Source organism: Rattus norvegicus, chromosome 5, assembly GCF_021556685.1.
Source record: "Rattus norvegicus strain SHRSP/BbbUtx chromosome 5, alternate assembly SHRSP_T2T, whole genome shotgun sequence".
NCBI classification, from domain to species: Eukaryota; Metazoa; Chordata; class Mammalia; order Rodentia; family Muridae; genus Rattus; species Rattus norvegicus.
This window is the reverse complement of record NC_141538.1, coordinates 60,707,692-60,732,860: the sequence shown is the minus strand read 5'-3', so window position 1 is coordinate 60,732,860 and position 25,169 is coordinate 60,707,692. Positions and strand designations below refer to the sequence as shown.

General features: G+C 42.9%; 1 protein-coding gene across 1 annotated transcript; it reads left to right on the top strand.

The window, feature by feature from the left end:
* Positions 1-17,950: 17,950 nt before the first annotated feature.
* On the top strand, positions 17,951-19,118 carry Ptma-ps2 (prothymosin alpha, pseudogene 2). Its single transcript, XM_087551745.1, has one exon. It carries the CDS (start codon positions 18,133-18,135, stop codon positions 18,631-18,633), a length of 501 nt encoding a protein of 166 aa, XP_087407871.1. The 5' UTR covers positions 17,951-18,132; the 3' UTR covers positions 18,634-19,118.
* Positions 19,119-25,169: the final 6,051 nt, after the last annotated feature.

The following is a 25,169-nucleotide window of genomic DNA, read 5'->3' as shown; positions in this document are numbered from 1 at the left end:
AAACCAAGACTACATGGCATCATCGGAGCCCAATTCTCCCACCAAAGCAAACACGGAATATCCAAACACACCAGAAAAGCAAGATCTAGTTTCAAAATCATATTTGATCATGATGCTGGAGGACTTCAAGAAAGACATAAAGAACTCCCTTAGAGAACAAGTAGAAGCCTACAGAGAGGAATCGCAAAAATCCCTGAAAGAATTCCAGGAAAACACAATCAAACAGTTGAAGGAATTAAAAATGGAAATAGAAGCAATCAAGAAAGAACACATGGAAACAACCCTGGACATAGAAAATCAAAAGAAAAGACAAGGAGCTGTAGATACAAGCTTCACCAACAGAATACAAGAGATGGAAGAGAGAATCTCGGGAGCAGAAGATTCCATAGAAATCATTGACTCAACTGTCAAAGATAATGTAAAGCAGAAAAAGCTACTGGTCCAAAACATACAGGAAATCCAGGACTCAATGAGAAGATCAAACCTAAGGATAATAGGTATAGAAGAGAGTGAAGACTCCCAGCTCAAAGGACCAGTAAATATCTTCAACAAAATCATAGAAGAAAACTTCCCTAACCTAAAAAAAGAGATACCCATAGGCATACAAGAAGCCTTCAGAACTCCAAATAGATTGGACCAGAAAAGAAACACCTCCCGTCACATAATAGTCAAAACACCAAACGCACAAAATAAAGAAAGAATATTAAAAGCAGTAAGGGAAAAAGGTCAAGTAACATATAAAGGCAGACCTATCAGAATCACACCAGACTTTTCGCCAGAAACTATGAAGGCCAGAAGAGCCTGGACAGATGTCATACAGACCCTAAGAGAACACAAATGCCAGCCCAGGTTACTGTATCCTGCAAAACTCTCAATTAACATAGATGGAGAAACCAAGATATTCCATGACAAAACCAAATTTACACAATATCTTTCTACAAATCCAGCACTACAAAGGATAATAAATGGTAAAGCCCAACATAAGGAGGCAAGCTATACCCTAGAAGAAGCAAGAAACTAATCATCTTGGCAACAAAACAAAGAGAAGAAAAGCACACAAACATAACCTCACATCCAAATATGAATATAACAGGAAGCAATAATCACTATTCCTTAATATCTCTCAACATCAATGGCCTCAACTCCCCAATAAAAAGACATAGATTAACAAACTGGATACGCAATGAGGACCCTGCATTCTGCTGCCTACAGGAAACACACCTCAGAGACAAAGACAGACACTACCTCAGAGTGAAAGGCTGGAAAACAACTTTCCAAGCAAATGGTCAGAAGAAGCAAGCTGGAGTAGCCATTCTAATATCAAATAAAATCAATTTTCAATTAAAAGTCATCAAAAAAGATAAGGAAGGACACTTCATATTCATCAAAGGAAAAATCCACCAAGATGAACTCTCAATCCTCATCTTTGGTTGGTTTATATACAAGTGTGCAATTTCTAGGCTTGAAAGTAAAATGATGCTATCTGGTGCTGGATAGAGGAGCCTTATTTTTTATTATGGCAGCTTGCTATTTTTGTAACATGGTGATTTGGTTGAACACAATAAAGTACAGTAGTAACTGAAAAAAAAAACCACAGGAAAAATATAAAAAAAATAAATTAATTAAATTGTACATAAGAGGGCTGGAGGGATGGCTCAGTGGTTAAGAGCACTGACTGCTCTTCCAGAGGTCCTGAGTTCAATTCCCAGCAATCACATAGTGGCTCATGACCATCTGTATCGGGGTCCGATGCTCTCTTCTGGTGTCTGAAGACAGCAACAGTGTACTCATAAATAAAATAAAACCTTTTTTAAAAAAATTGTAAAAAAAAAAAAAAAGAAAAGAAAAGAAAAAGCAAAATTTCAATTCATCCAACCTAAAATTTTTCCAATAGACGCAAACTCAATATGTGTGTGTGTGTGTGTGTGTGTGTGTGTGTATCCAATTTGAGGTACTGAAACCTGTAAGGGCTGTTAATGATTAAGCAAAGTGATTAAATAAAATGCAATAAAATGGAATTACAAATAATTTATAACAAAAAAAAAAAACAAGACTCTTCCCCACTTTTTCTTCTATTAGTTTGAGTGTATCTGATTTGATATGGGGGTCCTTGATCTACTGAAGTTTTGTACACTGTGATAAGAATGGATCGATCTGTATTCTTCTACATGTTGACCTCCAGTTGAACCAGCACCATTTGTTGAAAATGCTATCTTTCTTCCACTGGATGATTTTAGCTCCTTTGTCAAAGATAAAGTGACTATAGGTATGTGCGTTCATTTCTGGGTCTTCAATTCTATTCCACTGATCTATCTGCCTGTCTCTGTACCAACACCATACAGTTTTTATCACTATTGTTCTGTAATACTGCTTGAGGTCAGGAATGGTGATTTCCCCAGAAGTTCTTTTATTATTGAGTATAATTTTTGCTATCCTGGGTTTTTTGTTATTCCAAATGAATCTGCAAATTGTTCTTCCTATCTCTATAAAGAATTGAGTTGGAATTTTGATGGGGATTGCATTGAATCTGTAGATTGCTTTTGGCAAAATGACCATTTTTATTATATTAATCCTGTCAATCCATGAGCATGTGAGATCTTTCCATCTTCTGAGATCTTCAATTTCTTTCTTCAGAGACTTGAAGTTCTTGTCATACAGAACTTTCACTTGCTTGATTAAATTCACACTGGGGTATTTTATATTATTTGGGACTATTGTGAAGGGTGTCATTTCCCTAATTTCTTTCTCAGCCGTTTATCCTTTGAGTAGAGGAAGGCTACTAATTTATTTGAATTAATATAATACCCAGTCACTTTGCTGAAGTTGTTTATCAGGTTTAGTAGTTCTCTGGCAGAACTTTTAGGATCCTTAAGTGAGTATACTACCATATCATCTGCAAATATTGATATTTTGACTTCTTCCTTTCCAATATGTATTCCTTTGATCTCTTTTCATTGTCTGATTGCTCTCGTTAGGACTTTAAGTACTATATTGAAGAAATAGGGAAAGAGTGGGCAGCCTTGTCTAGTCCCTGATTTTAGTGGGATTGCTTCAAGTTTCTCTCCATTTAGTTTGATGTTAGCTACTGGTTTGCTGTATATGGCTTTTACTATGTTTAGGTATGGGCCTTGAATTCCTATTCTTTCCAGGACTTTTATCATGAAGGGGTGTTGAATTTTGTCAAATGCTTTCTCAGCATCTAATGAAATAATCATGTGGTTTTGTTCTTTCAGTTTGTTTTTATAGTGGATTACATTGATGGACTTCCGTATATTGAACCATCCCTGCATCCCTGGGATGAAGCCTACTTGATCATGATGGATGATCATTTTGATGTGTTCTTGGATTCAGTTTGCAAGAATTTTATTGAGTATTTTTGCATCGATATTCTTAAAGGAAATTGGTCTGAAGTTCTCTTTCTTTGTTGGGTTTTCGTGTGGTTTAGGTATAAGTAATTGTGCCATCACAGAAGGAATTTGGTAGTGCTCCATCTGTTTCTATTTTGTGAAATAGTTTGGAAAGTATTGTCCTGGAGGTGATAAAACCCCCACCCTTAAGCTATGGGAAAGAGACAACCAAGTGTTCCCAACAGTTGAAAAGAGACATAACAGTGGTGGCTAGCTTGCCACAACAGGAAAGAATACACTGGTCCCTGATAATGGGACAAGTTATTCCTTCCCCAGGTCAAAGATGTCCTTTTCCAGATTAATGGTCCCTCCTTACAGTCTGAACAAACATTATCAGTTTGAAGGATAGCATTCCTTTACCCCTTACCCAATCATGTAACGCCAAGACTTGAAAGTCCCAGCTTGTGATTTTCCCCTATATAAACCCTAAGCCCCTAGACTTGAGTGTCACATTCCTAACCTGCCACAATCAGAGAGGGTTGCTTCCTGAACCCGAAGTCAAATAAAAAGACTCTCATGTGCTTGCGTCAGTGTTGTGGTCCCTGTTGGTCTACTGGGGTTCTTGCAAACTGGACATAAAAGTAACAGCACTAACCTATAGGTATAAATAGAAATATGTGGGAGGTACTTTGACACTGAGTCTACTTTGTAAGCAGCAGTAGTCAGTTCCCCATCAGGGCTTCTAATCACCCCATTATGGATTTTTACCAGTTTTACAGTACCCAGTATGCATTATGTGATAGAATGAGCCTCAAATCCAATCACAAAGTAGTTGGTTGTACCCATAACAAATATGCCATTTTTTACCAATGGGCACATCTTGTTTTCAGGTTGGTATTTTATCTCATAGAGGTCACAGCTAGGTAAGGTGATATTTCTTACCCAGGTAAGGTGATGTTTCTCTTCCAGCAGCCTGTATGGTATGAAAGCTCAATATTCTCTCTCTCTCTCTCTCTCTCTCTCTCTCTCTCTCTCTCTCTCTCTCTCTCTCTCTGTGTGTGTGTGTGTGTGTGTGTGTGTGTGTATAACCATGCATCATATGAAGTGTACATGTGCCATAGGACAATCTTGAATATCAGCCCTTACTTTCCACCATGTCTAAGTCAGGTCATTTTTTGTTTTCCCACTGTGTATACCAAGGAAGCTGGCTGGAGCTTCCAGGGATCCTCCTGTTTCTGTCACCCATCTGTCTGTCTCTAGGGAGATTTTTGAAAATGCAAAATCTAGTGCTAGTTGTCTAGCTTGTATGTGGGTTCTGGGAATTCAAGCCAAGGTTCCTTACGTTTCATAGCAAGCACTTTAACCCACTGAAGCATGGCTCCACCCTCCTCAACTATACTTCTTAAATCTGTGTCTTCCAGGTCTTTTTATGTCTTGATCATGTTCACATCTTGATTGTATACTTCATAGTTTTCAACTCTGAGGAATAAATATTTGTAGCTGTATCTACTCCATCAGTGGTAATCTGGAAAGGTAGCCTAGCTGATTAAGACTTTCTTGAAAATTCTGTGAGGCAACATAGCATAATGTTATGAATTCTAGAGCAGGCAAAGCTAGATTCAGTCTGGGTCTGCCCTTCACCAGCTCCATCCCCTCTAAGAAATTGCATCACCTTTTGTTTCTCCATTTTTTTCATCTGTAATGTAAGACAAAAAAACCTCTACTTCCTGAGACAATGAACTTTCAGTAAAATTATGCATATGAAATGCTTAATATTTGCCTTATAAATTGTAAGCATCTTGTGACTATAAACATATAAGGAATAATAACAGTAATTATTTAGTTAGTAAACAGTATTAACCTAAAGAGGAGAGCTTTGAAGACAATGAAATCACAAGAGTGATATAAGCCAATGGATAAAAACTGAAAGGTATTTAGTGACTAGAAGGCCATTGTTGGTACCAGTGGATGGAGGTGAGGCTGCAACTGAGCTACAGTGGCCTGCAGAGGAAATTGAAAGGTAGGAGGAGAAAGCAGGAGAAAGATGTTTGTTTGAGCAGCACAAAACTGAAGAGGATGCAATTAAGCAAAATCTACTATCTTAGTTACGTTTGTATGGCTGTGATAAAACCCGGTGACCAAGAAAACATAAAAGAAAGCATTTATTAGGGCCTTACCATTCCAGATGGTAAAAGTACACCAACCCAGAGAGCCCCTGAGGACTGAGTCCCCTGGGAAAGACTAGGAAACTGCTATTGCACCGTCCCTGTGATGACTGCCTATTGCAGGGGTGGTCAAGGTCAGATGGTAGTGTGATTTGAATAAGAATAGCCCCCATAGGCTTATATATTTGAACACTTGGTTCCCAGTATGACCATCATGGTTGGAAGTTCAGCAGCAGGCAGATATGGTGCTGGTGCAATGGTTGAGAGCTCACATCTTGAGACACAGTCATAAAGCAGAGAGAGCACCCTGGGTTTGATAGGGGCTTTTGAAAACTCAAAGCTCATCCCCAGTAACACGCCTCCTCTGACAAGACCCCCTCTCCTAACTCTTCCCAAACAGTCCCACCAACTAGGAACCAAGTATTTAAATATATAAGCCTATGGGTGTAGGTTGATGTCTATATGTAGGTGAGGGCTGGCGCAAGTTAGATCAAGACCATGATTGATCAGTAAAAAAATAAAGTGGGGACAAAGTTTTTGTAAGGCGAGAGAGGAGGGAAAGGGAAGAATCAAGATGGAGATGGAGAGGGTTGACCCAGATCCGGGTGGTCTTAAATGACCCTAGGTAGTTATGTCTTTTTCTTAAGGGATGGATTTCTATAGGTGGTTGTGAGTTTGTTGTGTGGATGTATTGTGGATTGAGAATTTAACACATAAATCTGAATTATAAATTACAGCTTATTGAGTCATGATTTTACCGGGTTGGGAGTTTATACCTTAACCAGCAGGGGGCGGTTGCGGAGAGTGTGGGCAGAGTCCGTGGCAGGGAGCCTCAATAGACCAGCCGCTGCTGGACTTCTAGAGCCCTGATTTTACCAGGTAGCTGGAACCAGAGAGTTAGCGGCTAGAGAGAGCCACCAGGAGAGATACTAAATCAGAGATAAATTATGGTTAGCTCCACATGGCTCTCCGGTGCTGGAACTAACCCTAGGGACCAGCGTGGACCGCCTGGATCTAAGAGTACTTGGGGGCAGCATGGATCCACTGAGGTAAAGATACCCGCAGAGCCATATGACCCTACGGGTGCCAGCGCTAGTACGGGTTAAAAGGTTCAGGTATTTTTTTAATATTTACCGCAACATATATGGACCATTCCTATTCAAATCACACTACCACCTGACCTTGACCTCCCCTAAAATAGGCAGTCATCTCAAGGACAGTGTAACAGCAGTTTTCCAAACCTTCCCAGAAGACTCAGTCCTTTTTCTCTCTGGGTTGGTGTACTTTTTTTTACCCCTTCCTTACCAAAAAAAAAAAAAAAAAAAAAAAAAAAAAAAAAAAAAAAGTAAAATTCAAACTTTAATTCTGGCTTTTCTGTAGTTTGCTATATTTATAATGTTAGAAGTTTCCAGCATGGATAGTGTCATAGTTAGAGTTTTACCACTGTGAACAGACACCATGACCAAGGCAACTCTTATAAGGACAGCATTTAATTAGGGCTGGCTTACAGGTTCAGAGTCTCCATCCAGGCAGGCATGGTGCAAGAGGACTGAGAGTGCTACATCTTGTTTCAAAGCCAAACAGAAGACTGGCTTCCAGTGAGCTAGGATGAACGTCTTAAAGCCCATGCCCACAGTGGCACACTTCTTCCAACAAGGCCACACCCACTCCAACAAGGGCACACTTCCTAATAGTGCCACTGCCTAGGCCAAGCGTATGCAAGCCATCGAATGTAGCTTTCTGGTGTAATAAATACAAAGGGGTAAAGATTGAGGAAAGGAGGCAGGGAAGGCAGGAGGGAGAGAGAGAGAGAGAGAGAGAGAGAGAGAGAGAGAGAGTAAAGAATTAAAAGCAGGAGGATATTGAGATTTTAATGAGAGGTGACACGGGAACCATTAAGGGAGCCTCTGAATAGATGGAGGAATCAGATACAGGGTTCAAGACAGGTGTGATGACACTACAATCCCAGCCCTCAATAGAGGCCGAAAGATGAGGAGTTCAAGGTCATCTGCGGCTCCATGGAGAGTTCAAGACTAGCCTGGGCTACATGAGACCCTATCTCAACAGATAAGCAAGATGATGGGTTCAGATCTTTTACTGTTATGAACCAAATTACAAATCCATTTGACACATGGCTGTTGATCTTCGAAAAATGCCGAGCTGGGCTGATTTTTTTTTTCCCCTGTGCTAGTTAGAGAATTTATCTCTGTAACAATACACTGCAAACAGAAACAGTAGGGAAGATGCTTGAGTTTGTAATTTATTATTACTCCACTTAGCGATGTATTTTGTGCCAGCAGCCACACTCTAACCAATATCTCTCTGAATAATTTTAGTTTATCAGCCAGAAGGAAGACTAATTCCTCAAGGGTAAGGACCATGGTTTCTGCCTCCTTCTAGCTGAGCCAAATGCTATGTCTTTACTTAAAATGCTTCACTGGGAATATTGTAGAACGAAGTTTCTGGAAGGCTTACAGAACCAAGAGATCGTTAGGTTCTTTCTGTTGGGAAGACTTATGTAAGTTTTAATAAACTAATATTGGGAGGAGGCAGAAAGGGCCTGGAGTCACAAAGTCTAGCACCAAATGCTGGTGCTATTTCTTCTGCATGGCTGGTTTCAGTCAAGTCCCAGTTCTTTGTCTGTGAAACAGGGCAGGTGTTAACTGGAATGGCCGTGCAGATGCAATGAAAGGCTGGGTGCATGAAATGTCTATGTTTCTTTAGACTTTTCTCAAATTTGAATTATGTCTTCCCCTTCCCCTCCTGTTTCCTTTTGTGTGTGTGTGTGTGTGTGTGTGTATGCGTGTGTGTGTGTGGTGTGTGTGCACGCACGTGTGCGTGTGCATGTTCATTTTCATTGTATGGGCATCTTGTGTGTACATATGTCAAAGCTTATGATTGAAGTGGGGAATAACCCTTCCCAGATTACTCTTCTAACTTGTGCAATTTGAGGCAGGGTCTCTAAACCAAATGGATACAGCTCACCTCAGTCTTGCTAGCAGGCTTGTTTGGAGAGCCCCTGTCTCTGCATTCTAGAATTGTAGGCAGGCTTCCAGGACTACTTGGCATTTCTGTAGGTTCTGGGTGTGCAAACTTTGGCCCTATTGCATTTGTGGCAAGTGCTTTAACCACTGAGCCCTATCTGTACTTTCTATTCAATAAATGTTTTAGGTTCGGGGCTGGGGATTTAGCTCAGTGGTAGAGCGCTTACCTAGGAAGCGCAAGGCCCTGGGTTCGGTCCCCAGCCCCGAAAAAAAGAACCAAAAAAAAAAATGTTTTATGTTCTTCCTGTGGGTACAGACTATGGGGTAGCATCTGAAGATAGAGGGATGATGGATTCCTGCCAGAGTTGTTCTACAGAATATGGGTGTGAATTAATGCGTCTTCACTAGCCTGGAAGTCAAGACCCATTCACCTCTAGTCAAGGAATGACCTTGAGAATGGCATGAGCTGCTTCCTAATCTGAGGCACACACTTGCAGTGGTGTTGGGGGAAAAGCATTCCAAGTTTTCTTCTTTCTTATTCCCAACCTAGATCAGAAAGTTCATTCCACACTGAGCTATTGAGTCACACCGATCACTCATGATAATTTATTAGGAAGCATTATTACTTGTCATCATTATCACGGATGATCCAGATCATCGCCCTGGAGGGCTTAGCTGTTAATGAAAGTATCCGCAGTGAATGAATTTGCTGACTGAAACATACAGTCCTCTAAAGAAAAGAATTTGATTACAATTAAAATTTATCAGAAGAGTCATCAGAGGGTTGAGTGGACATAGCTCTTGGTTGATATACAGATAAATAGACTCTTTTGTGTTATCCAAGCAATGTACCAAACTGGGTTCCATGTGGACACTTGAGGAGGTGAGGACAGGGCTGGGTTCTGAGCACTTGCCGTTCTGTGATACTGTTCCATCTCGCTGTCCTAAAATATACCTTTGCCTACAAGGATCCTGCAGGCTAATTTCAGCAGCTGGGAGCTTGCCCAGCCTGTCATGGGCTTTTAGGTAAGCTGCCGCGGGCGGTCACCAGCAGGCATCTGTCTCCAGAATCAGGAGGAGCTTGCAGTGGTGTGGTCCCCAATCCTAACAGGAGCCTAATAGAAAGTGATAGGTAGCAGTTACAGATGCAAATATTAAATGTGGGGCTTATTTAAAATGTGTATAAATAATAATAAAAAAGAGTTGTGTTGGTTGGGGATTTAGCTCAGTGGTAGAGCGCTTGCCTAACAAGCACAAGGCCCTGGGTTTGGTCCCCAGCTCCGGGAAAAAAAAAAAAGAGTTGTGTTGATTCTCTGGGGATCAGTGTTATTATTCTGGTTCAACTACTTACATAACCTAGTTTAGAAGGTATAAATAAGGATCTCTATGGGGTGCTCTGTGTAGCCATGGCCAAGGGGTACTAGGCCCAGACTCGGTTCTCACTTCTGCTACTTACTATGTAACTAGGGGATTATTTTTCTCCTTCTGTAAAATAAAGACAGTGATATACCTATTTCATACAGTGAATAAGGTGAGATACTACTTATTATAACTATCCGTAAGTGCTTTTCATACCATATGCCCTGAAGCGTCACACATTATTATCATTTAATGTTATTAATAATAATAAAAACAGAGCCTCAGTAAGGTTTTAAGAAAAATGATCAAGATCACCCTGCTGAGAACTGACGGGAGCAAGGGGAAAATCCAGGACTCTCTGTCTCTGAGCACTCAATGCTTTTCTCAAACAGGAATGGCTCTGGTTATTCTGGGAGTACCAACAGCAAAGGCAGAATTTAGGAGCCAAGGCTATTGTACAACAGTTGATTTGGGGCAGTCATGTCAGACAAAAGAAAAAACAGGACCTCAGAGAGTGGTGCTGGCCTAAATACTCTGGCCAGAACATCCCAGAAATACTACCATGTGGCCTGGAGGGACAGAAGATGTGGTTTACAAAATAAGCTGAGGTGTAAATGATGCAGTGTTAGAAGGATGTGTGTCCTCCAAGCACCACTATCTGAAGGTCCCTAACACTGAGCACAGATATCCAGTAAAACCAATGCTGCGGGCTTTTAATTCCTGTCCACTTTTTAGAAAATGATGCCTTACATGTGTACATTTATTAGAAAATGACTCCTGTATTTTTAGTATAGGGAAATAGCACAAAGTAACAGTGCCTCTGGGCCCCCCTGGTCCTCCTGCAGGTATAGCTGTAAGCGTCTTGTTGTCAGAAGACTTTCAAAACAGGCAGGACTTCTGGTCACACAATGGAGCCCGAATTAATGTGAGCCATGGTGTACTGTAGACATCTACCCAGCTCCTCCGGGAGCCCTGGCAAGAATGTGTCTGTTCTCTCCTTCTAAGCTCTCACCGTTGCTGCTGAGGACTGAGGGGAGTACATTAGTGGGTTTTAGGGGCTTTTGTTCCTACTTGAGAGACTATTTCAGAGTCAGAGGGAAAATATTATTTTGGGTTGCCATTTATTTGGCTGTTGCTATAAGGAAAACCCCACCAATACAAAGAAGTTGACCCAAACATTCTACTAGACATGAGTAGCTGCACCACTATGATCCAAACTAATGAAGCCAGACTAAGTTCAAGGCCCAACTGGGTAATTTTGTGAGACACTGTCTCAAAATAACAAGTTAAAAGATGGCTGGGAGTCTAGCTCAGTGGTCCAAAGCTTGCCTAGAATGCACGATGCCCTGGGTTCAATCTGCAGCCCTTCAAGGCCACAAACAACAGCCACAATAATAATAATGAGATGGAGAGATAACTCAGTGGTTAAGAGTACTGACTGCTCTTCCTGGGTATCTGAGTTTGTTTCCCAGCACCCACAAGGCAGACCACACCATCTATAGCCCCTCATTCTAGGGGATCTGATGCTCTCTTCTGGCCTTCATGGGTACCAGGCCTGGAAGTGGAACACAGACAGACAGACAGACAGATGGACGGACAGACAGGCAGACAAAACACCCATACACATAAAATAAAAATATATCTCAAAAATATCATTTTAGTGAGCCAAGACAGAGGCTAAGCTTTCATGAGCTTTACACACACACACTCTCTCTCTCTCTCTCTCTCTCTCTCTCTCTCTCTCTCTCTCTCACACACACACACACACACACACACACTCTCTCTCTCTCTCTCACACACACACACACTCTCTCTCTCTCACACACACACACACACACACACTCTCTCTCTCTCTCACACACACTCTCTCTCTCTCACACACACACACACACTCTCTCTCTCTCTCTCTCACACACACACTCTCTCTCTCTCTCTCACACACACACACACACACACTCTCTCTCTCTCACACACACACACACACTCTCTCTCTCTCTCACACACACACACACACACACTCTCTCTCTCACACACACACACACTCTCTCTCTCTCTCTCACACACACACACACACTCTCTCTCTCTCTCACACACACACACACATACACACACTCTCTCTCTCACACACACACACACTCTCTCTCTCTCTCTCTCTCACACACACACACACACACACACACACACACACACACACACACACACACACACAGAGTCTCGGGAAATTTACCAATTAGGGGTTATAGGTATATTTGTATCTCCATCATGTAGAGTTTAAGGACCACATTAGGAGCCACAATTTCTACAAGTAACTGAAAGCCTCCATCTCTGAAAATCTCTCAGAGACCTGAATGAATATCTGGGTCTTCTAGACTCTAAACCCCGTGTTTGAAACCATGCTGCATACTTCCTGAAACAATTAATAACCTCTCACTTCAACTTCTAGTCTTACAGCTGTGCTTCTGAGCTCAGGGTATGATTCGGCACTGAAAGAAATATGTTCCCAAGATTGTAACACGGATAAATGTCCAGGCCAACTTATTTCTGAAGAATATTTACAATCAGGTAAAGCACTTCAATAGTATTCAATGCAAGTGGAGGTAGAAAACATCATGATTCTAAAGAATGTCAGAAGTGATGCATTCTTCGCCCCACGAGTCCATCACCGTCACAACAACCCGTTCCCAGGTCCCGTCTTGGTTGATCACTGTTAGTTTATAGCACTCTTTGTCTTTAAGATGCTTTGCAATGTGAGTATCTTCCCCTTGCTCCTACTGTCCTCCACCAAGGTGCTGTGGACTAGCTGTTGTTGAATCTCTACGTGATTCTTAAGGAAACAAGACTTATTTTACAGAAGAGATCCCGTAAGCCTGTCTGTGTATACTTTTCTCTGGAGTCTTGACCATGTGATACTATTTGCTTACCTGTTTTTCCCTGCAACTTATTAACACGGACCTGTTCCATCCGGTAAGGCAATCACTGTCTAAAGGATGCTATCCTTTGAAGTGTGAGTAGTCCTAACTGAGAATTAGTATGTGTGTCAGACAAAACTTATCACAAAAAAAGAGATCTGCAAACCCACTAACCTTGTTCCACATCAGCCCAGGAGCCCTCTGTATACAAGCCACTTTCCCCAGCTACACTATTACCCCTCATCAAAGAACTCTCCCTTCAGAAAATGGAGACTAACACAGAAAATGACAACTGGACACAATGCAAAAGATCAACAGACAGTGGGAAGCCCCACCTCAATGGACACATCTATATCATAGCTCCCTCATCTATAGATGGCTCAGGGAACATTGCAGAAGGGGCAGAAAGGGTGTTAGAGCCGGAATACCAAGAAGTCTGCTGTGAAACAGCCTAACCTACATTTAAGACCAGAACAGTGCCAGTATCAACGGACATGTTAATGTGGAAGAGGAAGTTTTTCCTGCAACTTATTTGTACAGGGTCCCACAGCTAGAGAAAGAACTTTAGGTAACTAACAACAGCTGGGTGACAGAGATTTAGCCACTCCCAGGGATGAGACCCCATTTTGATTGTCCAATACAGAGTGGTCAGCAGTAAAACCATATACACACACCACCAAAAAAAGTGAGTCCGCAGGTTATAAAATTTATGCGTCTGTCTGTGTGTGTATACAGGTAGACAGACTTGTGTGTATGTATATGTGTAAAAGTAATAATCAGAAAAAAGGGGGGTTGGGGATTTAGCCTAGCAAGCACAAGGCCCTGGGTTCGGTCCTCAGCTCTGAAAAAAAAATCAGAAAAAAGTAGGCTATCAACTTAAGTGAGGGGACATACATGGGAAGGGTTCAAGGAGATTACCAAGGAGGGGCTTGAAGGAAGAAAAGAGGTGGGAAAGTAATTACAATTCAATTATGTAAAAAAGTATAATATATCTGATTAATACAATTTTATATTGATACATATTAAAGTAATATTTTAGTAGATAAGATAATTTATTAAAGTTAATGTCACTTATTTCTGATTTTGAGGTTATTAGGAACTTCACACTGATGTATGTACCTCACATTGTATTTCTGTTAGACAGTGTTAGACAAAAATATAGATGAAATAACAAAATATATGTCATTAAGGAAGTTGATTAAATGCGAGGCTTGCAAGGTCTTGAAAGAACACCTGCGAATCACTCTGACTATGCCAAAACTTTTCTTCTGCTTACGGAAACACACACTGTCTCACTCACATTTCATGACTTGGATACTGCATAGTAAGCAAGTAACTTTAACATGTCAATACCCACAATGGTTTCTGCCAGTCAGCTATCCCAGCTCTTCCTGTCTTGTGCTTTATGAAGTAGTAAGTAGCTAGGAGAAGCTCTCAGAAATGGAGATGAGAAAAGCCCTGCATATAACTTCCATCCCTGAGGTGACAATACCATTAGCTTAGGGTGTGCTCTCCGGCAGGCCTTTCATGAGAGACAGGTCTCCTTAAATGGGTCACGGACTGGTTGTTAATTTCCATTCATGGGGTTTGTTTTGTTTTCTGGTGTCTCAGTTAGCTCCAAGGTGATGCTTTAAATAGTTGTGAAGGGAACCTGGAGGAGGCAGTTTCCGGAGTGGCCATTATTAACTTCCTTTGTCAGTAATTTGTTCACCTTCTGACAAGTCTTCCACGGAGTCAGAGCCACTGTGCTGGAATCCGCCCAGCAGGCTGTTATCAGAGCTCTCCAGCCACCCCTGGGTACCACTGCCAACAAACTGGGAAGAATCCTGTGGGAGGAAATGGCAGCCTTGCTGAGCCTGGCAACTTCGTTGACCCAAGGTTGACTGGTAATTAGTGAGCCTGAGTTCCTGGGGCCACTGAGGAGACAATCAGCCAGGACCCAGCTCCTTCTGATTCTCATGCCACAGAGGTCTAGTGAGATAACATCTCAGGGTGGCGAGATGCTCAAATTCCACCTAGAGAAGAACCAGGAGTGACGATGAACCCTATGCTGGCAGCTTATATGAGCACTAACCCTTTGTGATATACAATGCCTCCATTGTGTAGGTGAAAGAAAAGAATAAATTCTATACCTTTGTAAGCCTGGACTCCCCACAAACTTGTGCTTCTGATCTAGTCTAGATGAGTGGAGGTCACAGTGGGGTACTCCCAAGGCCAACTCTTTGGAAGCTATCTAAAACAGCACATGCTTTGGAAGCTCAGAGAAGTGATTCTGCAGTGTGATGTGTGACAGACGTGATCTTCACCAAATAAACCTGCCCCCCCCCCAGCTTTATCCATCTATACGATGGGCACACACTTTCTTATGGAGTTGGAGTCAGACTTAATGAAAAGTAGTATCTCAAAACACCCTTCCTTCTGCCTCACTCTCTCACCTGAATCGTTCCAGCAATTTTCCTGCTGGGTCTTCACCTTCACTCCATCCTCTGAGGGAGGCTCCTTTTTTTTTTTTTTTTTTTTTTTTTTTTTTTTCCGGAGCTGGGGACCGAACCCAGGGCCTTGCGCTTGCTAGGCAAGCACTCTACCACTGAGCTAAATCCCCAGCCCCGATGGGAGGTTCCTGATGTAGGCATAAGTGAGCTATTTAAACAGAAAATATATAGTCACTTTTGCCCCAAAATTCTAATGTCTTCCCATCTCATTCAGAGTGATATGTATCATGTACTATAATGATTTTCGAGCTTAACACGACTTCCCCTTAACTACTGTTCTTGCCTCAAAATTTTACCTCTCTCTCTGTACCCCTAGACACACTGCTCCAGCTACCCCCAAAACTGCCCAGCACAATCGGTCCTCTCACATCCCATGGTTATCTGGTCAGGTGTCATTGCTTTAAAAAGCTCTCCTTGGCATCTGTTTCTTTCATCCCCGACACTGCTAGCTCCCTTATCGTGCCTTATTTTATTATTATTTTTTCTTTTGTAGAACACTGGCATAATATGCTTATTTATATCAACATGTTAGCCCATGTTAACCCATGTTTTAAATTCAAAGTCTGGCAGACTAGATGTTTCCAATCATTCTCTCGAATGAAGACAATTTTAAAAGTTGGACCAACCCTCTCCTGTGCACGCACACGCACACACACACACACGCACACAGACACACACATGGGGATACACACAGACACACACGCACATGAACACACACATTCACGCATGTACTCGCGCACGCACACACGCACAGTAAGTCTAAAAGTTAAAGAAAAAAGGATACAGATAATTAAGGAGGCGTGCCTGTGAGCGTGCCTGTCGGGATGTTTTCTGAGGGACTGGAGACCTACTGTGAATACAGGTATTTCCATCCCATGAGCGGAGGTCTCAGACTGAATGAAAAAAGGGAAAGAGAAAGCTCCCTGAGCAGTGATATCCTCCCCCCCCCCTTTTTTTCTCTCTTTCTGATCCTTCCCATAATAGTAAGTTCTTGAAGTCAAATCCCAATCCTGGAGCCAGGATTTCTGGACCATGCCTTCAACTATGAGCCCAGTAAACCTTTTCTCCCTTAGGTTGCTCCTGGTAAAAAAGTTGCAGCAAGAAGAAAAGGAGCTCATGTACAACTTAAGGTCATTTTGATTCATGATTTGGAGGACGTGGCCTATCCGGGTAAGGGGGCCGCCATATCAGCTGAGGAGGTTTGGTCAGTGACAGTGAGAGCCTTCTTTCTCACTTAGCACTGAGCCTGAAGCAGAGCTTGGGCCAGAAGCAAAGCAGACTGTACTCTCAAAGGCACTCGGCTAGCGATCCATCTCTAAAAGCCATGCCTTCTATCAAGGGTTCTACAGCCCCCACCCCTCAAAAGGCCACCAGCTGCCTGCAGACCGAGTGTTCAAACACATGGGCCTGTGGGGAGCATTTGGCATTCAAACCATAATACCTAACAATATGGGAAGCAATTGGAACAAGGAAATAATTAGAGTTCAAAGAAATAGACCAGAACACTTTCAGAAAGCAGGATTTGCTGATGGCTAAAAAGCAGCCCTGAAGCAGTGCCCACGGTGATCTGGGAAGCCACTGTTGAGGCTTCTGAAACCGCAGGCGCCGCCATTTTGGCTCCGAGGCTCTTTGGCAGCTCACGGGATGCAGCTGAGACACAGAGTGAAGCTTCTGAGGACTCAGCTGCTGAAGGTTTGGGGCTTGGCGTTCATCCCTCTGAAGACAGGGATCCTGACGCGATATCCTTCTCTCTGGCTTGAAATAAAGATAATGACCCAGAAACATGGGGTATGGGTTTATTTTATTGTTCCAGGCTGATAACATACTCAGAAGTGTTCGGGGGCAAGGAAATGAAAAGCAGTTGTGGCAGAAAATTGCATTGTTTTGGATTTCCTCTAAAAACAGACTTGAAATACTAATTTGCCATAATGGGAGGTTTATAAAGCAAAATGAAGAATGAAGACATGTCAAGCCAGAAGAACTGAAAGGAGTGGATTGGCCCTGGACAGGTCAACTTCATGACAGGCTGCAAACTAGCAGTTCAGGAGACCAGACCTGAGTTTCTACTTCCCAGAACTGGGCAAGTCACTTACTGAACAACCGCAGGCCTGTATGCCCCCAGCTTGTGAAAGGACAGTTAGCCAAGCTTGTGGCCAAGAGGCCAAGAGCTACAGGGCTACCCTTCCTTGGCATGAAGCAAAAGTAGTTAGTCTGAGTCATAGCATCACCCAGCCCCCCAGAGATAGCACCCAGCTATCAAGATACAGATCACCTGCGCCGCCCCAATGTCCCTCCTTTTAGCTTTGAAACGGAATCTGCAAATTTAGTCAGGGTCCTTCCATCCCGGTGGCATTGGGCCCCTGAATGCAGAAATAAACACTCTTTGCTTTTTCATACGATTTGAGACAGGAGTTTCATTCTTCAGTGATTCATGGACCCTAACAGAACCGAGCAAGACAGTAATCAACGAAAGCAGTAATGCAGGGCTGGAGAGGTGGCTCGGTGGTTAGAGTACTTACTGCCTCATCTTTGTTGTCAACTTGACTATAGCTGGAATCAACTAAAATTCCAGCAGATGGGCATGTCTGGGAAGAATTTTCTATATTGGATCATTTGAGGCGGGAAGAAGGACACTAAACCTAGGCCCCACATTCTGGTGGAAGCCCTTGTAAGATGAAAGAAGGGAGATGTCGCCCCCACTGGCTGCTCCGAAAAGCCATCTTTGCATTGTTCCCCGGGTCGTGCTCTGCGCTCACTGCAGCCACCTTCGCCGCCCACCGCTTCCTCCAACGCGGACTCGGGCAGCTTTCTCGCCAGAGTCCTCGAAACTCGACTAATTCCTTACTCGTAGCATCGGACCACCGGCGTGCCCCACCATGTCGGACGCGGCAGTGGACAGCAGCTCCGAGATCACCACCAAGGACTTGAAGGAGAAGGAAGCTGGGGAGGAGGCAGAGAATGGAAGACGTGCGCCTGCCAATGGGAACGCTCGAAATGAGGAAAATGGGGAGCAGGAAGCTGACAATGAGGTAGATGAAGAAGAGGAAGAAGGTGGGGAGGAGGAGGAGGAAGAAGGTGATGGTGAGGAAGAGGATGGAGATGAAGATGAGGAAGCTGAGGCTCCTGCGGGCAAGCCGGTAGCTGAGGATGATGAGGGTGAGGATGTTGACACCAAGAAGCAAAGGCTGATGAGGATGACCGGACAGCAAACGGAAAAGCTAACCTTACGCACCGTGACCTATTCACCGTCCACTTCCGTCTCAGAATTTAAACGGGGTCACCTTCGCGTAGAGAAGCAGGCCCTGCCCACCCACTGCGGGCAGTGCCACCCACAGGTGACACACGCTCTCCACCACCCCACCAAAACCACCACATGAATTGGCAACATGGGAGGAAAAAAGAACCAGAACTTCCCAGGCCCTGCTTTTTTTTTTTCTTAAAAACACGTTAAAAGGAAAATTTGTTTGTATTTTGTATTTACATTTTATATTTTTGTACATATTGTTACGGGTCAGCCATTTTTAATGGTAATGGGTGACCAAACCAGCCTTCAGAGCGTTTTCTGTTCTACTTCAGACTGTACTTGTGGTGACCATGTTCATTGTACTCTCAAAGGAGAAAAAAATCCTTGTAAAAAAACCAAAAACAACGACAAAAAGACAATCTTATTCCGAGCATCCCAGTAGCTTTTTTGTGTATGTACCTAGCTGTACTATAAGTAGTTGATTTGCATGAGATGGTTAAAAAAGTCAAAGATGAAGAGACTTTTTTCCCTTTTTTTGGTCTATGAAATTGCTATTTATTTATTTATTTGGCCTGTTTGATGCATGTGTGAAACAATGTCCAACAATAAACTGGAATTTTATTTTGCTGAGTTGTTCTATGTTTAAAAAAAAAAAGGAGGGGAGGAGAGTTTGCTTCTTGCCTGCTTCTTACTCCCACCCTTGTTGTTAAAGCATTCCTTCGGCGGCATTAGAACCTAATTTGCTGGGATTCCAATGCAGACCAAAGAACGGCAGCTTTGTTAGGATTCTAATAGGAAGCCCCCGGCCCTCTAGCACTAGATTGGGACTGCTGAAATATTCAGTCTTGTGAACTGAACAACTACAGAATTCTTGGCCTTTCCGTAGGGAGACAGCCATTGATGGACTACCTGGACCACAGCCTGGAAGCCGCTCTAATAAGTCTAGATATATAACCATTTCTGTTCCTTTAAAGAACATTGACCAATACACTGCTCTTCCAGAAGACGTAAGTTTGGTTTCCAGAACCCATATTTTGTTGGCAGGTCACAACTTCCTAGAACTTCAGTTCTAAGAGACCCTCTTCTGGTCCCTGTAAGCACCTGCATGTATATAGGGGACATTGACACTCATCCACATAAAGAAAGAATGGAATCCTAGGACAATTAGTAATACAGATATTAGCAATAGCAAACAAATGCTATTAATCACTAATATTGATATGCTTGTACGGTGTGTCTTTTCCTGGGGAGACATTTAAAAAGGTGTAGTGATCTTACAAAGAGAGGACACTGACAAAGACCAAAGGAAGGATTCCATCCAGTTTAGTGGACCAGTGGGTTTCACCTACAGGGACATAGATGCTCACAGGCAGCAACGCTACTGGAAAGATCCTAGACAACTTCAGAGCAGCTCTGACTCAGAGTAGGTCTACTTTGTCTACTCTTTTTTATGGTGGTACCTCACAGACATTCTCTTTCTATAGGGGTGATTGGATCTTGAGGAGGAGAGGGGCCTGTGCGGATGAGAGTTCTTGAGTCCCACGACTACTCCATGAGAGAATGTCGATAGGGCTGGTCTCCTGAGGGACTCATGTGGTCACCACAGCTGCTGTGCTTCAGGAAAGCCCATGACCACATTCAGTCTGGAGGGATCAGCTCTGTTACAGCTTGTCATAAATATGTTGCCCAAATCCTAAGAATGGACAGTGCAAACTGGCGAAGAGCGAATCAAAAATTATAGAGTTGAAAAATAGTGTAAACACATTTCAAAATGAATAGGTTCCATGCCGCTGGACACAAGTTTGTGAGCTGGAAGCTGGATCAGAAGGAAACCTAGAACAAAACCTGAAGAACTTTACAAATAATAGGAAATGTGGATTAAGAAGCAGAGGGTCAAGTGAGAAGACTTAACATTCATCTACCTGGGGCTAATGGATGAAAAGAGATGAGACACTAACTGCAGGCGACATTTGAAAAGACAACCTCAAAGAATTTCTTGGAGCTGAACAAAAAAAATATTAATTTTTGTTATTCACCAAGTCCAAAGGGGTCAAGTGGAGCTAAACTGAATTTTTAAAAAGGAGAAATACATGTTTAGATACATCGTGGTGCAGAGGATAAAATCAAAATAGAAAGTGTTAAACGTAGCCATAGGAAAATGGAAGGTATGACAAAGCAGAACTGTTGGACCACCCTCAGCTGTCTTGACAGCAAAGGTGAAAAACCCACGTTGAATGCAGAAAGAATCCCAGGGTACCGCAGGGTGTGGGCACAACTTGAAATGATGGTGAAGACTGGTGAGATCTTTCCAGTTTACACTACAGAAAAAATGTAAATAGCCTTAAAGTAGTAAAAGTTTCTAAAACTCATAAAATGGTAAAACTAAGTCTTAGAACAATAGTCATGAACTCATCCCAGAGAAAGGAAAGAGACGGGGACCTGGGGTGAAAAGATGCTCTGTATCATGCGTAATACAAAATCAAATACATTGTGTCTTTGACAAACATCTGGCCACACTCTGATGCTGAGGCCTGGGGGATGGTCCCTCTCACATACTAGCTGTCAGGAAGGAACGTTGGTCCAAGCCCTGTGGAGTAGAGTTTAGCAAAAGCCTCCATGGTATCTGCCTGTACTCTTTAACCCAGGACTTCTTGCAAGTGTCTAGTCTAAACATTAACTGAAAGCATGGAATGATGCGTAAGCAAGACCCCTCATCACACCACGGTGAAGCAGCCAAGTGTGGGAATGAGCTACACATCTGTCTGCTGGTGACTGGTACACCCATCCAATAGGTATGCTGCACTGAGACAGAGGATGGGGATTTCTTTATAAACTATGATTTAATTTCTAAGATCTATTTTAAGTAAGAAAATTAAGATGAAAAGAGTGTACATTGTTCACTATTAGTTAATTATATAGTTGGGAATATATACATACATACATACATTTGTATTATAAATACATATATATATATATATATATGTACACACATACATAACTAATTGATCACATATTAGAAATCACTGCCCAGTAGATGATGTAAAAAAAAATGCTAGACAATGTATAGTTAAACTATGAAAAATAAGGTAGTTCACAGATATTTTTGGTTATAAAATAAATTTAAGAAAAGAACAGTTGAAAACTTATATTAGCATGAAATAAGCTGTGTGTATGTGGATTTAAAACATGATTTGGGGGCCTGAGAAGATAGCTCAGCAGTACAGTGCTGGCTGTATGGACCCGAGCTCAGTTCTCCAGCACCCCTACTTTAAAAGTCATAAATAAGTGGGATGTGGTGGTGCAAGCCTGTAATTTCAGTTCTGGGGAACCTAGAGCAGGAGGATTGCCATCTGCAGATCCTGTGGTGTATAATAACGTCATAATATATGTCCACTTACGTCATAACATAGTAGTGGCATAACTCTTATGGAGATCACCAACCACTTTCTAATTACATAGAAGGCTCCGTCTACAAGAGGGAAGTCGGTCAAGAGCTCGTGACATGACTATAGGCATGCACAGTGCTATACCTACTTTAGACAATGGGCTGACTGATGTGTTTTTTAATGATAAAGGGAGTGTGGTGAGGTATGGGGAAGGGCGTTCCTCAGCGGGCCCATGCCGAGGCACCCCTCCCCCCACATGATGGTATAGTTACAGAATATTCTATTCAGAGTACGAGGAGGGGAATTGAGAGGGTAGGAGAGGCAGAGAAAGGCAAAAAGAGAGAGCAGAGAAGTAGAGGCCATCCATGAGCACATGGAGAGAGGGGGGAAGGGGATGGGGGAGAGGAAGGGAAGCAAGAGGGGACAGAGCAGGAGCAAAATGGCAAGAGCTGGAGAGCGCAGAGTGGGCAAGCAGCCCCTTTTACAGTGGGTCAGGAACACCTGGCTGTTGCCAGGTAACTGTGGGGTGGAGCTTAGACAAAATGCTAACATTGACACTTATTAAAAAGTAGAGATGGTGCTGGAGAAATGGCCCAGCAATTTCAGAGCACTCTCAGAGGACAGGGGTTTGGTTCCTCTGAGGGAACCTACACTTACAGGACGCATGTACAGACAGACAAGCACACGTAAATACACATGCATCAGAAAACTTAAGGCAAGCATATATGACACAGAAACCCCACTTCTAGATATTTACCCAAGAGAGATTGTATTCACCAGTTTTCTGTTGCTATAAGAAAAATACCTCAGACTGGGTGGGTAATTAGTAAAGGAGATTTAGAGGCTGAAGGCATGGCTCAGCAGTTAAGAGCACTTGCTGCTCAGGCAGAGGATCTGGGTTCAGTTCCAGCATCTATATCAGGTGACTCATAATCACCTGTAACTCCAGTTCTAGGGAAGCTGATACGCTCTGGCCTCTGTGGACACTAAGTATGCACATAGTACACACAAAGTCACACAGGCACACATACATACACACAATTAAATAAATGCATCTTTTACTCAAGAAGGAGGTTTATCCCTCATAGTTTGGGAAGCTGACATCTAAGTGGCATGGTGCTGGCATTGGCTTAATCTACATCCTGTCGTGGCAGTTGCCAGCATGGTTAAATGGCTTCATGATGAGAGTGCAAGGGAAAGGGAAAGCCAGAGAGAGAGAGAAAGTCAGAAATTTGTTTGCAATGAGCTGCAGTTCCTTTGATGACTTAATTGCCCTTCTCCAGTCCCCTCCTTCTAAGGGCTTCTGGCCACCTCTCACCATCATCCCATCACATGAACCCGTGGGTGGCAGACTGCATCCAAACCATAACCAACAGGGGGACGTGTCCATGCAGGAACTAATTTACAAATATTTATATTAACAGAAATGACCGGGGTTTTTTTTTTCAATTGATAAATGGATAAGTAAACAGTTTACAGACACACAGCGGAATCATTCTCTATAATACTTTCTTGAAAGAATCACTTTGTAAAGAGCTCACGGTGACCCTTTCAGAACTACTCTGATATTTCAGTAGTCTCTGAATTACTGAGAGAACATTTCAGAAGCCCTGAGAGCAAGATAATGACAGACTCCAAAGTCAGTGAAGGGCAGGTAGCCCCAAATGCTTCACATTTCTTCCTTCAGCTTCATTCGTTGCTTTCCTCATATGACTTGGCCCTTTCTGTCATTTCTGCTGTCCTCTGAGGTTTGGTTGTTAGTCTGCTGGGACACAGGTGGAGAGTTAAAGACGCCTTCTCAGAAAGGCCTTTGCTGGGAGGCCGGCCCAGTAGCCCTGCTGATTGGCACCCAGAGCAGCAGCAGCAGAAGCAGCAGCAGCAGCAGGACTTTGCTGTGTTGGCAGGACCTTGTCCTTGTGATGACTCTCCACTTGCAAGCACACAGCCCAGCACCCACCCGTTTGCCTTGCTGCTAACTTGGGTTCTTTCCTTCACTTTTAGAATGTATTCTTTGAGAGTTGCACGCATGAATACAATGTATTCTGTTTGTATCCTTCCCGCTCTCCCCTAACTTCTGCAGAATCCCCCCTTTCACCATCCTCCAACTTAATGTCCTTTCCCCCTCCTTCTCCGTCTTCTATTTCTTCTTGTTTTTTTTTTAATAACTCACTGAGTCCAATTAGTGCTGCCAATACCTGCATGTGTGTGGGGCTATCCACTGAAGTAGTCAGCCTACGGGGGTAACACCTCAGAAGAAATTGCCTCTCTCATAGCATCCATCAAACGTCTGCAGCTCTTCATCTAGGGGTGGGGGCTTGTGTGCCCCTCCCCCATCCATGCTGGAATGCTGACTGGCTTAAGCTTGTACAGATCTTGTGCAGACATCACAGCTGCTGTGAGATCATGAGTGTAACTGATCTGTCATGTCCGGAAGACATCTTTTTGCTGTGATACTCCCCTACCTCTGGCTCTCATAGTCTTTCTCTCACTTCTTCTGAGCTATGCCCTGAACCTCTGAGGGACAGAGTATTGTATACATTTCCTATTTGAGTCTGAACACTCCAAAGACATTTATTCTTCGCAGGCTGTGAGTCTATATAAACTGCCACCTGCTGCATAAAGACATTGATGAGAGCAGTTTGATAGTGTGTCCGGTGAGCAAAATAATTGTAGTAGGTTCACCCTCTGGGGCCTATGCGCTCCCCAGTCACAGGTTCTTGACCAGATTTACAGAGCTAGGCATGAGTTTCTTCAATGGAGTGAGTCTTAAATTCAGTTAGAAAGTAGGAAACATTTGAAATACTATTGCACCCATGAGCATTGTAGCCCTCAGGGTTTATAGCTTGATAAAGCTTGTGATGGCTTCCACCCACCACCAGCAACCTACATGACACCCCGAAAGCTAGCCAGAAGACAGGAAGCTTCTAGGTAGGTATTAGCTTCATTTCTCCAAATCTAGTGCATCCAAACCATACAGTGTCTTCAGCAATAGTCTTACTATCAAGTTATGGTGGGCCGCCAAGTTCAATGGCAGTGCCCTGTCTTGTTTGAGGGTACCTCTGAGAACTCCTATGACAACTATTTTTAAAATACGCTAAGTTTAGGGCCAGTCTGACAGTTCAGCAGGTAAAGGTACTTGCTGCTAAGCCTGATGACCTGAGTCCAATCCCTGGGACACACACAGTGGAGGGAGAGACCCAACTCCTGTGGGTTGCCCTCTGACTTCCCACCCTTGCCATGCACAAGTGCATGCACAACATATGCACAACCAAAATGGATAAAT